The sequence below is a fragment of the Gekko japonicus genome, unplaced genomic scaffold (genome assembly GCF_001447785.1).
Source record: "Gekko japonicus isolate JY-2015 unplaced genomic scaffold, Gekko_japonicus_V1.1 scaffold19, whole genome shotgun sequence".
In the NCBI taxonomy this organism is placed as follows: domain Eukaryota; kingdom Metazoa; phylum Chordata; class Lepidosauria; order Squamata; family Gekkonidae; genus Gekko; species Gekko japonicus.
This window is the reverse complement of record NW_015164664.1, coordinates 2500095-2513955: the sequence shown is the minus strand read 5'-3', so window position 1 is coordinate 2513955 and position 13861 is coordinate 2500095. Positions and strand designations below refer to the sequence as shown.

Sequence of the window (13861 nt, the reverse complement as noted above, 5' to 3'; positions counted from 1 at the left end):
TCAGACTTATGAACAATGGTCATGTTTAATTTGCATTTATTCTTCTTGTCTTATGCCACAAGAAAGGCCTGTGTTTAGGACACAACACACACAGCCCGACCTTCGCTAGATAAATCATGTAGAGAGAATGCTTGGCCCAAGGTTACCTAGTGGGCTTTGTGGCACAGTATGAATTTTGACTTGGGGCTCCTACCCTAACCACACGTTACTTGGTCCTGAGAGGTGGCAACTTCCTTAAGCCACCTGAAGGCTGCCTAATAAATTTGGGCTGAGCTGACACCAATATACAGATGATACGCAGCTCTATCTCGAGCTACCAGCAGATCCCAGGGAGGCTGTGGAAACCATGAATGGGTACTTTGAGGCAGTTTTGGAATGGATGAGAGGTCACAAGCTGAAATTTAATCTTGACAAAGGTGCTATTGGTGGTGGGGAGTAGGGGTGATTGATTCTTGGGAATATCAGGAAATAATGATATTTTTTGGGTTCAATATACCCAAACCCGAAAAATACTGGGTTTTTTTTGTACATGCCTAGTGGGGAGGTCTGACCTGGGAAATGGGTTATCTCATTCTGGATGAGGTTGCACTCTGCTAAAGGAGCAGGTTTATCATTTTGGGGTGTTCCTGGACTGAGGCCTCCTGTTGGATAAACAGGTGGCAGCAGTGCCTTTTACAAGCCTTGGCTAACGAGCCAGCTGTGGCCCTTCCTGGACAGAAAAGATCTTGACATTGTAGTACATGCTGTGATAACATCTATATTAGATTACTGCAATGCACTGTATGTAGGACTTGCCCTTGAAGACTGTCTGGAAGCTACAGTTGGTACAGAATGCTGTTGCCAGAGTACTGACTAAAGTGGGTTGTAGGGATCATATCACTCATCTTGTTCTACCTATACTGTCTTCCAATTTGCTTTCAGGCTCAATTCAAGGTGTTGGTATTGACCTTTATAGCTCTGTATAGCTGGGACCAACATAACTTAAGGATCGCTTTCCCACATGAACTTACTCATTCACTCTGGTCATCCTCAGAGTCCTGCTTTGGTTGCCCCCACCACACCATATGAGGCTAGATGGACAGCAACCCAAAAAAGGGCACTCTCCGTTATGGCACCAAAATGTTGGAATTCCTTCCCTAGGGATATTCGTGTCTCCCTCCATCAGTGTCTTCCACCAGCAGGTGAAGACCTTTTTGTTTCATCTGGCATATCACTAGTAACAGTTTTTGGCCCTCATTCTAATACTGTTTGTGTTTTCAACTAGTTTTTAATTTTTTAACTATTTTTATTGTTTCAGTGTTCACCACCTTGTGCAGCCTGATTGGGTGGAATGGCAGTATAAAAATGTTCTAAACAGAAATAAATAGAAATAGGGCCGGGCTGTTTTCCACCTTTAAACTCAGTGCTGAAGCTGCTTGCACAGACCTGTGATTCTGGTTGCAAAACAGGGGGAAATGTTATGGGTGTGAACATGTGTCGAACACTAGACGTCCCTGCTAGTGTGGTGTAGTGGTTAAGAGCAACGGACTCAAATCTGGAGAACTGGGTTTGATTCTGCACTCCCCCACATGAAGCCAGCTGGGTGACCTTGGGTCAGTCACAGTTCTTTCAGAGCTCTCTCAGCCGCCAAGATAAGTCTCGCTCACCACCTAGTGGTGCATAATGCTAAAACAGCTAGAACTTTACACTACTAGACAATCTTAGGATCTCCTGGCTATACTACACACAATGCCGAACAATTGTCCCTGCCAGCCAGGAGTACAAGGAGGACACAAGCACCAGCAGGCACCCACTTTGATAACCAAGGTGAAAACAACTTCTGAGTTCGACTCAAGCGCTACTACAGTGGCTTTTCCCAACATTACTCTCTATTCTTCTGCCGTTGCAATATTGCAATATTCTCACCATGGGCTACTGTTCTCCTAGAATTGCCTGCAAGCCTGTCCATTGGCAACTAGAGGTTACTACAGTACCCACTACATTAAAAGCAAGAGCAAGTCGGATGGATTAAGTGAACTCTGTGTCCAAGCACCATAACCAGACCATAACAGCAGGCTGTCTGTGGCTGTGCACTCCTTTCAGCAGTTAAAGCCAAGAGGGAGACCACATAGGAAAACAAGCCAGTCAGCACTCGCTGCCGCCTTTTTCGTTCAAGAGGAGATGAAATCAAATCAAATGCAGTGTTCTAGCATCTTTCCTGCCGGTGAAAGGAGTTTAATTTGTGCACAGTATTGTGAGATCAGGCTGAAGCAGCAACTGTGACCTTTTACCAGTAGGCAAGGTTCTGACCCAGACCATTCCTTCCTGCTGTTCCTTGAAAGACACAAATTCGACAGAAACAGAGACTTCCATTAGGTTCATTCCTCCAGCTAGCTAACAGCCATAAGAGAATATTGTAATCCATTGTAAGAATGGTCCTGACATTGTTGTGTTTACCAACCAGCTCTTAGAGGGATTTGTCTCAACAACAACACTGTTGTAAGATACAACTGCTTCCTTGTTAGGAACAGCACCCACTATTAGCCCTATCACTCCCTCCAAGTAATTTATTTAAATATTTCTATTCTACTTTTCTCTGCATTGGGGAATCCAGGCCATAGGTGAACAGTCAAGGAAACGGACCTCTTCAGTTCATGACAAAAGGCCTGTGCCTGTGGCCACATCCAAGCTTAAACGAACAGTCAAGGAAACGGACCTCTTCAGTTTTGCCTCTGGCCATATCCAAGCTTAAATACCTGTAACCGGACAGGGAAATGCAGTTCAGCCCAGATGTCATACAGTTGGCAAAGGTGTTTTCAGAATTCCCCTCCCCTACAAGGAAGGCTGGAATACCAACAGTGTGCATGCAGAAGGGACAAACCACAGCTATACAGCAGCCAGGGGGGAAATCATTAGCAGGAAAGGGGAAGCACACACTGGAAACACTTAACTGAAACTCAAATATTACTCACTTATTTTATTTAAAAAGTTGTTCACACTAGGTGAGGGAGGGAAGAAAGAGAGAAAGGCTCAGACAGCCACCTCAGGTCTCTACTTGGACCCTTGCTCGACACGTAGCCATGAAGCCCCCAGTCTTCTGACCTGCTGGGCCAGCAGAACGCATGTGCTGTCAGTCCTAGGGTGGACAATTACAGCAAGACAGAGGCCAAAGGCTCGGTCCTTCAGGGAAACAGTCTGGAGGTTGAACTTTCGTCACTTCAGGACAATTACCAGGCGGGAGCAGTGTTGGCCAAACGCCTCATACGCCTGCAAGGGAGATGACAGACAGGCATGAGTGGCAGGTTACAGACCATAGAACTGGGCAGGGAGATGGAAAGAGAAGGAAGGGAGACTGTAGGAAAACAGGATACAAAGGAACGTGAATACAAAAGGTACTCCCAAAGTAAAAACGTCCCAGTGTCAAAACACCCAGTGACATTTGCAAGCAGTTTGGAAAGGAAGCCCTCCCTCAAAAAACCCCAAAAATGCAATTTCTGGCCATATGAAGTTGCCATAGCTTAATAGTTAAGGCACCAGCTGTAACTTCTGCACTATATATTTTAAGTCTTTGGGCACCCAGGTCTTCCCTGCATCAGTCCTCTGCAAGCTGGGGAAAAGAATGGTATGCCAACTGTTCTGATATTTTAAAATTCTGATAGCCAACCTCTTGCAAAGATTGTTTTATGCTGCATAAGGAGATTCTGTTCACACTTCACCAAAAGTAAATAATCAGGGGGGAAAACCCTCCTGAAACATGGTCAGACCAAACTGCCCCTGTTGTGTGTACCTCCTAAAGATTTATTTTAAAAACAGCAAAAGTGTGACACAGGCTGATCATATGTTAACTTTGTCATAAATGTAGGACTTACTATTGTTTATCAAATTTTGTATTTGCTTCATGACAGTTGACAGTAAGGTTTTGAAGCATGCCATTTGATTTCAAGGCACACTGCGTACTTCTGCATAATAGAGTATCTGGCAGAGTACTGGTGCTCTTTTGATATGAAATTGGATGAACAAAAGGAATGCTAGCCAGGATGATGTCTGAATCCTGACAGCTCCATTTCAAAATGAGCTCCTGCCAAACTAAATGCTGGCCCATTAGGGCTAGATATCTGCAAAAAGCAAACGACACTGAACATGTGATGATGCTCCTACCAAAGTTCATATCACATAGCACAAGATAAATACCCCACACCCCCAGCCATGAGCAATTTTGAAATCCTGCTAACAAATGGAGCACTAGAGAGAGAAAAAGATTTCAGATGTGTTTCACCAACTAGTCACAATGAAATCCACATGAACAGGCAGTAGCACCTTGTGTTTCTGTCCTGGTCACGGATTTTCTTCTCCATCTCTGCATCTGTCAGGGTTTCAAGTAGTGGGCACCATTGGTCAGCATCTCCAGTGTTACGAATGGCAATCTCCACCGTTGGCAGAGGGTTCTCACTAAAAAGACCAGGACACAGGACCAAAAAAGATGAGAAATGCAGCTGCAGTCCAAGCACAGGTTTCACAGGTTTTTTTTTTTTTAATTTCAACACTAACCTACCATGAAAAAAGATGAGAAATGCAGCTGCAGTCCAGAACACAGGTTTCACAGGTTGGTTTTAAAAAAAAATTTCAACACTAACCCACCGTCGAGAGAACTTTCAGCAAGGTCTGAACTCTGATGCATACGCCTAGTAAACAGTCATGCTTCATTTCCTGGAAAACATATTCTGGTTCCCAGCTATGAAGTTGAGCTTCTATAGCACAACAGCTAGAATCATACAAGGCCTACACTCCAAACAAGCTGTGTAGGATCTCCTTGTGGGACCTTGTTGAGGAACAAGCTGTGCCCCTTACCTGAATGCGTACGTCTTCTGATGCCAGCTCAGCTGCCCCCGGATGCTGTAAGCAATAGTGGTGACGAACTCGCCACCCAGTCCAAGCTCTGAGCACAGCTTCAGTGCAAACTTCTCTGGTGAATTCTCTTTCTCTGACATATCCCACTCAAATTGGTCCACCAGGGAAATGTTCCCCACATGTATGTTGAGCTAGATGAAAATGCCACAGAATTATCATCATATTGCTGGTATTACAAATAACCTTAGTCCAATACTCTCCCCATTCTCTTCCTTACCCTGCTACATCTCACTACTGAACGGTTTAAGGTCCACATAAAGCTGCCTTGTACTGAGTCAGACCACTGGTCTGTGAAGGTCAACATTGCCCACTTCCACTGGCACTGGTGCCCCAGGGTCTCAGGTGGAGATCTTTCACATCACTTACTACCTGACCTTTTTAAGTGGAGAGGTAGGAAATTGAACCTGAAACCTTCTGCATGCCAAACAGATGCTCTCCCACTGAGCCACAGCCCCCCCCCCCAAAGCTGCAACTGAGATGGCCACTTTCCTCCCACTGAGCCACAGCCCCCCCCCCCCAAAGCTGCAACTGAGATGGCCACTTTGTCTCTGAAAACTCAAGACCAGTAAGCTCCTCAAATACAAGGTATTAAACACAAAACATTTTCCACAAGCATAGGATGGAACAGACATAAAGAACTACATTTCCTCTCTCTGATCTCGTTTCCACAAGCATAGGATGGAACAGACATAGAGCTACATTTCCTCTCTGATCTCACACCTAAAATGCCAACTTCACTCTTCCTCTACACCAAAAGGTTGGCCAGCACCCTTGTCAAGCCACCCATCCTTCCTACACTTTCACTCACAGCAAAGGAGCACAGAATAGCCAGCTCAAGACAGATGAACTGTAGGGGGCATCCTGCAAGCAGACAAGTTAGAGGATCAGCTACAACAGAAAAGGAATTGGATGTGCTTCTTGTGAATGTATCTATTTTCAGCAGCCTCTCTGGCAATGCTGGCATTCTGCACTTCCCTGTAAACCAGCTGTGATTAGCTGGAGCATCCCCTTTATCAGACAGCCACAAGCAGAACCAGGGCAATTGTTGGTCATCTTTCTTTACCTTAATAATGACGCGCTGATCTGACTGGTCCTCCAGGATACTGTCTGTAGGGTAAGATTCAATCTGTTGTCGGATTGCTGATGCAATAGCGGGAACAAACGTCAGAGGATTCAAATCCAGGTCATCGCAGAGAATCTCCGAAAACATTTCTGGAGTCATTAGTTTCTCTGAAGGAGGTAAAGAAAATCCTTGTTTTTACTATTAATGTCCTTGCTTGATTATTAATCAGAAACATTACTTCTGGGTCTCTAGCTTAAGAGAGGCAGACGTTCCATGAACTGTGCAGCTTCCCGGGCCACCACAGCAACGCTCTCATGCTAAAAATGCTGGAATTATGATCTCCCTCTGGGGAGGGGGGGCACACCTTACTTCCCAATATCAGAAGATTTTACACCCCACCTTTCAACACAGCAATTCACTCATTCCTGACTGATTAGAAGTATCTTTTCAAAATTAAGCAAAATAACCAAGATACAATATTTTGAGAAAATTTGCCATTCAGAGAATGGCTCTCAATTTACACTGCAGGGTATCTGAGGAAGAATCAATAATCCCATTCCAAACCCCATGCACTCTTCTGTCTCTTACACACCATTCATGTTCCATGTAAAAGCATCCCTCAGTTTCTGCCCATCTATCTCCATGTCCAGTCGAATTGGAACAAGCACCTCTGGCTGAGAAGCGTTCTCATGGATTACAGCTGGGTCATGGTCATCAAAGCTGAAACACAGAAGTGTGGAATTAAATGAATGAGGTATGACAGTCACCCCTGCAAGCAGGAAAGGAGAGTGGGAATAAAAGACGATCATTTGAACTTCTGTGCCACAGTACCTCTTACAATATTAACCCCTGGGACTAATAAAGACAAGGATGTCTTTGAGCACCTGCTCATCACCCTTGAAAGACAGCCATCCGTCTACACCAGGGGTCCCCAATATGGTGCCCAAGGGCACCATTGCACCCACCAAGTGTTTTAAGAAAGTGGATGGGGCCAGGTATGGTTTCTGCCCAGCAAGGCTTCTGATTGGACACTGGAGATGATTGGCTGTGTGTTTGTTTTTTTTAAGTTGCTTTGGCAGCAATTGCCAATACAACAGAGATCTTCACTGTGTGACTGAATGAAAGCTGCAGCAGCCATTCTGTACCTACCTCCACCTCCTGCGGCAGCCATTCTGTAGTAGCCATTTTGTACCTGTGCCCACCATGCTGTGTCAGAATTCCAAAGGTACCCACAGGTTGAAAAAGGCTGGGGATCCGCCCTGACCTGGATAGCCCAGGCAAGCCCGATCTCGTCTGATCTCGGAAGCTAAGTAGGGCCAACCCTGGCAAGCACTTGGAAGTACTCCAAGGAATACCGGGGCTGGGATGCAGAAGCAGGCAATAGTAAGCCATCTCTCTGAAATGTCCAAGCCCCACTAGGGGTCACCAGAAGTCAACAATGACTTCCAGGCACACACGCACACACAAAAATACTCACCTCCCTACCAAAAAAGGGTTGGGGACCCCTGATCTACACACATCAAAGATGGTATGTGTGTGGGGATTCCCAAGACAGAATAGGATCTCTGACACAAGCCCCATCAAGTTTTCAAAATTAAACACTTTGTCATCCTCCTGAGATCACAAGGGCCTTTGGAGTAGGCATTTCTCTCAGTCTAGAAACTTTACTAGGCCCTAGGTCCAGATGTATGCCTCTGTCACTTACCTTGTATATCACCACTATACCCTTTTGCACACAGAAAATGGATGCTGGGGTACTTAAACCTCACAACTCAAATCTGAACTGAGGCTTCCCAGGTCCACGTCCAGTCACTCAACACTCACTTGCCTCTGATAAGCTATCAGCAGTCTTCAAAAGCTAGCGACATACACTCACCAGAGTGGAAACGTTCTCTTCTTGTCCCTACCCATCCGGTTCCTGTTAATAGTGGTGGAGCATGGTACAGCGTCAAGATGGTGGGAGCTGTTTGGGAGGGTTGGAACCCACTGGCTGTTCCTTTTTGCCTTCTGTTCTCTAAAAGAAGAGATCACTTGCTGAATGGAAAACAAACGTCATGGCTTTTATATCTGATTGTTTTGAGAGTACAGAAAAAGCTTGAGCAAAAGTCTAGAGATAAGCTTTTCTCTCAAAACCAGAGTAATTCATTTGCAATACAAAATGTAGTACCTCAAGAGGTTTAGCTACAGTTTCTGTCAGCAAAATAAAATACTATCAACTTACAATAAGCCCACCCTTATACCACTTATACCATGTCAACAAGCCTCTGAAATGCAGACACCTATGGTTCTGGGTTTCCCCAGGTAGCAGGAGATGCACCCATTTAATACCTGAGGTAGGTGGGAGGCTCAGTGCTGATTGATACTGCCTTGTATTTCTCATCATTTCCGTCCAAGATCTCTTCTACCTCAGAAGCTTTCAAGAGGGTCACGCTTGTGGCTAGTGTTGTATAACCATGATCTGGAATTAGAAAAGAAAGGAGAGGTGTGAATTTCTAGAGTGTCAACTTCCAGATGGCCCTCCTGAGGTTTGTATAGCCTATGCCTATAACTATGCAAAACTGAACTATTCATGAGGGTTTTTCTGTGCAGGTAAAAGGGTCGCACTGTAAAAAGTGGTTTTACAGACTTGCTTGGATAAATGAATAGGGACTGTGGACTATACTGCTGTGTATAGCTTATTGTAAGTAGGATCCTATTAATGTAATTTCTGTACCGCTTAATGTGTCACATTACTTATCCTATGCATCAGTCCTTTCTGATTATTCCACACCTCTAAAATCCTAATGCATTAATTACTGAATATCCCATTTTGCTGTCTCACTATGCATAATCCGCCTTGAGTCCCTGTGAGAAAGGCGAACTATAAATAGCATAAATGAAAGAATAAATAAATAAAAGTAGCTGAGAGATTAATCAAATATCAACAGTTGTGCAATTCATGCAGGAACCTGGGCTAGAAGGAAGGTCCCTGCGTTTCCTCTACAAATACTCATGGAAATCAACTGCAGGGCTAACAACACATGCAAGCTGTATGCAGCCTACTGAACCTCTTCCTGCTGCCCTTCAAGTTTCCACTGATTCCATTGGGAAAGGCCCACAGAGTATCTTGTTGGTCTGTCTGCCATCACCTATTCTGTGGTCCCTTCTCAGTGGCACACTGCAAATTTCTCAGTGCTTATCTAAAGCAATTCGGTCTTAATGAATATCTGTCTACTTCCACATCACATCCTTAAGAAGTAGTCAGAGCTACCAACGAGCATGACTGGTAGCTAATGTTTGGACTTGACTGACCAACATCACAGCCCAGTGTCCCAAAACAGGGGTGTAGCAGAAATCAAGCAGGATAGTCAAAAAGCAAAGATACTATTCAGAGTCTGCCAAACAGATATGGTGGGCTTCAATAGCACCAAGAAGGACTCCAATTGAGAGACTACATCAGAATACAGCAATGCAGATTTCCCCCTCCCCTACTCATGAATTAGTATACAAAGAATCAAATACCAGAATGAGATATATGTATATATACTGTTTGACTTACATCTTCTGGGACTGTGGCTCCGCTGAGATTCTTTGAGAGAAGAAAACAAGAAGAGCAAATTCAGAGACCAACAGGACTTATACCATTAAATATGCTACTGCTCACACTCTACCAGGGAACTCTACAGCAGCAGCAGGTAAACTGTTACAGCCAGTTAGGGCTGCAATGATTGTTTCATATTATAATGTTTCCAAAAAACTACTGAGAACAGTGCAAAAATGCAATGGAAAAATATTATTTTTATTTTGCTGCATTATAAGTAGGGATGGGCATGAACCAGAAAAACATGGTTTGTGGCCTGCCCTGTTCATGAACCGTGGACCATCATAAACTTTTAGCTGCCTCGTGAACTGGTTCAGTTTGTGAGGTGGTAGAATGGCCCTCTGGTGTGCTAGAGACACCAAACTCACTGGGGATCTCCAACTGCCTCTCTTCTATCTCCCCTCCAAGTTTGTTGAGGATTTAATTTACAGGATCTGAGTTGCGGCCCCCCAAAGAAGGTGCCCCGAAGGAAAGTGGTTTCTGGCGAAATGACCGCCTGTCATTTCCTAGAGGCATCTTCTCTGGGGGGCCGTAACTCAGACCCTGTAAATCCAATCCTCAGCAAACTTGGAGGTAAGGCAGAGGAGAGTCAGCCAGAGATCTCCAGAGAGTTTGTTGTCTCTAGCTTGTACAAGATCTGTTCTATATACTCCTGAACTTGCACCTGTCAAAATGACCACCTGTCAGCTGTCATTTTGACAGGCACAGGTTCAGGAGTGTACAGAACAGATCCTGTACAAGCTAGAGACATCAAACTTGGAGGCCTTGTAGAGGAGCATCTGGGGGAGGTCCACTGTGAGTCTGGTAGTTGTTATGAAAGCAGCTGCATTTTAATAACTGAACTGCTGCCCTCTTGAAAACCTGCCAGGCTTCAAGATCAAAATTTCTTACCACTTCCACAAAATGTTACAATCTTCCCCACATTTTTGTTTTCATGACAGTCAGGTATATTCCTTTAACAAAGATCAACCCACTTAAATGAAAAGCTCATCTGTTCCTGTATACCCACTTAAGCCTGATTTACCAGTGTGACTTTTTATCTAGCTAAAATTGGGCCGCCACGTATGTATGCATGCAGTGCCATGTTAACACATCATCAGCACAATACCTGTGCAGACTCTTTGGAGTGCTATTGTGGCATGAAGAGTAGCTGAGGGCATAAGTTCAAATGATGCTGGGTACAATTATGCTTTTCTGTTCACCTTTAAATGTATTTACTGTCAGGCTTCCCAAACCCTGCCTAAACTCTGCCTGAGAAAAAATACTAGTGGGAGACGATCTCACGTTCCATTTTTCTTCACAGGAAACTCAGTCACCCAGATTGTCTGAACAAGTAACAGAGTTTTCAATGCGGAACAAGTCTACTAGTAATCTTGTCAGAATTCTTTACCATGGGAAGAGGCAACAATTTTCTTCCTCTCCTCCACTGTGGCCAGTCGCCTCCAGAGCGAGGGGTACCTCTTGTACAAGGAACCACGAAACATACGCAAATAGTTGCCCACCTGCAAGGCAAAGAGAAATGCTGCTGCAACTACAGGTGCCAATCTTATTGCTGCATACAATCCAAATGAGACCACAGCCTATTAAAAGACTGGAGCACACGTCTACTGTGAAAATGGCTTAGTGTGTACTGTGAGTGGCAGACAGAGATCTAGCAGAGTATATAAGTTATTTTACAAGTGTATAAATGAGGTGATGTGTGACCATTTCTGCCCCACCTGCTTTCAATATTATACAAACCTCATATACATAATGTAAGAGTATACAGGTAACGTATATAGGAAGAGCAATGTTCCTGCTAGCCTTGTCCCTGCATGTATGTCACAATGCCGGCAATGGACTCATGCACAATATGTGTTTAGGCTCATAACCATGTCGGGCTAACTGTGAAGGGGTGACCCTGTTCCCCCCTTCATACACCTATTGTGCACTGTGGGCTTTTCTTGCTCTGGGTTACAGCAGCACAAATTTGGGAACAGCAAGTGAGGCCTGGTTCCCACATACAGAATAGTAATGAGGTGGCAGAATGGCGTGTCGGGGCTGGATTCCATTTTTCAGTTTTCCTTTGCCTTATTAAAGTTGTGTAAAACAAAAACCAACACAGCTCAGAGCAAGATTTTACCTCTTTGCTTGTTGTGGCAGCTTGTTTTTTAAAAACTTACAAGGAAACATTTCCACATACAGAAGTATTCCAAAAATTTGATCCTACATTCTGAAGTGGCACAATCCATTCTACCATCTGTGTTTAACTGTATTTCATTCCCCTGCATACGTGAACCAGGCTCCCGTCCCAACTTCTGCTGAGTGTCCAAGGACCCTCCCAACCTGGAACTCCAACAAAGCCCCTCAGCTCCTATGAATGCTTTTTGCAACAAAATCTCTCCAAGCTCTTAGAGCACTGGCTTCGAAGTCCATCATCCAGAAATGCTAGGGTGCTAAAGCAGACAGCGGATCCCTTTGTTCTCCCACAGCAAAGCTTCTCACACCGGCTCTTTGTAGCCTCAGACAACTACATAGGCCTTCTCCAAGCAGACTTTTAGGATTCACTGCTACGAAAAGCAGCTTGGATGACTGTCAAATGTCTTGACAAGGAGGGACCAATTGAGCCAAAATGCAGCCTCCGTAATCAGCAACAGTCTACTTCCAAATATCCCTCGCGAACAAGGGAGAGTCTTCAGAGCTTTGCAGGTGGCTTCCCCCTTGCTGGAAACAGAGCACCGGACTGCGGCCCGGCTTCCCCCGGCACAGGAAGACGGAGCTCCTTCGAGGCACCTCTCCGCCGCCGAACTTATAAGATGCTCCCGGAGGTCCGAGCGCGCACCGGCTCTTCTCCAAAAAAGGAGGAGCCACCACTTCTCCTCCACACACCTCCCTCCCTCCCCAGCCGGCTCCGAACCCAACAGCGGGGGAGGGAAAGGCGCTCACCTCGGAGCCGATCATGAAGAACTCGCCGTCCTCCTCCAGCTGGAACTTGACGGGCTTCTGTCCAAAGGTTTTACTCAACGCCATCATCATCATGGCGAAAGCAGCAGCAGCAGCACTCGAGCCGGGCAGAACACGCGATGGCGATAAGCCGCGGCCTAAGCGGCGCCAATACCACGCATGCGCCCCCGGGAAACCCGCTTCTCTCTGTCGATGGGGAGCGCCGGACTAGTAGGAGGAAACCCTGATGGGCGATGGTCACACCCACGGGAGAGAGAGAGAGAGAGAGAGAGGTTGCGCACGCGCAAGACCGACAAAAAGCCTACTTCTAGAACGGCCACGCATGCGCTTCCTGCAGACGTCCCGGTTTCCGCCTAGTGCGCATGTGCTGCAGGTGAGATTTCTGAAGTGCTGCCCAGGATCCGCTGACCCTGGCCTGTTCTGAAATTCCGCTGTGTGGAGGGAGAAAGGAGGTCTTCTTGTCTGCCTTTTTGTGGCGGCTCGCCGTGTCTGAGAGGGGAGGTGGAACTCGGGAGTCTCCGGAATGGGACTTTCTTAGACGGTCTCCAGGTAGAGTTACAGAAGGCGCTCCTCGGTGAGCTCTGGTTGCTATGGCACCGTGTAGTACTGTGTTCTAGGGAAAGGCTCACGCGCCGTTTCCAGGCCGTTTGCAGAGCCCTGCGACGGGTTCGTTGAAAGCTCGTCAGTCTCTGGGATTGTCCATGCCCAGCTGCTTATTTTCCCGCTGGGACACTGGGAGTTTTCTGTTTCCTGCACAAAAAAGTAGAAGGTGTGCAGGTGTAGCATCACATCTGACGCTAAGGTTGTCGACCAGCAGATGGGGCCTGGAATTCTCCGGGAAGTCTGATTGTTCTCCGTCCTATAGAGATTAAGTCTCCTGGAGAAAATGACTGTTTAGGATGGTGGACTTAATGGCATACTATCTCTGCAGAACTGCCTCCCCTCCCTAAACTGTGCCCATCCATTGGCTTCACCCCCAAATTGCCAGGAATTTGTTTTCCCAGAATTGGCAGCCCTTCTCTTTGTGCCAACTGGAGTAGAATAGCTGTCACGCATAGGAGTCTTATCTCTGGAGTCTGGTACTTAGATTTTTATTCAAGGACCCCAGTGATCAATCCTGTGCCTCAAGCCACGAACAAGAACCTGCCTCATTAGCAGTCATTGAAGAAAGAATTCTGACCCATGTTCTTTCTTGGATTGATTTCAGTAACCCAATTTTAGGCAGTTTGAATTGCAGGACAAATTATGCTTTTCTGCTGCTATGGTGTTCTGCAAACATACACCTCTGCCCACTTAGATATCTTCCAATTCTGTTTGTATGTGTTCTTAAAATCCTGAACCGCCCTCTTATCCAATCAGGTAACAAATCTGACCCCCCTGGCCAGCTC

The 13861-nt window shown here is 45.7% G+C and overlaps 1 protein-coding gene across 1 annotated transcript; it reads right to left on the bottom strand.

The window, feature by feature from the left end:
* Positions 1-2989: 2989 nt before the first annotated feature.
* Positions 2990-12681, bottom strand: SMARCB1 (SWI/SNF related, matrix associated, actin dependent regulator of chromatin, subfamily b, member 1). Its single transcript, XM_015408982.1, has 10 exons — positions 12456-12681; positions 10921-11032; positions 9489-9518; positions 8279-8408; positions 7827-7964; positions 6543-6670; positions 5951-6117; positions 4828-5018; positions 4297-4428; positions 2990-3246 (listed from the first exon to the last, which is right to left on the bottom strand). Exons 1-10 carry the CDS (start codon positions 12546-12548, stop codon positions 3207-3209), a joined length of 1161 nt encoding a protein of 386 aa, XP_015264468.1. The 5' UTR covers positions 12549-12681; the 3' UTR covers positions 2990-3206.
* Positions 12682-13861: the final 1180 nt, after the last annotated feature.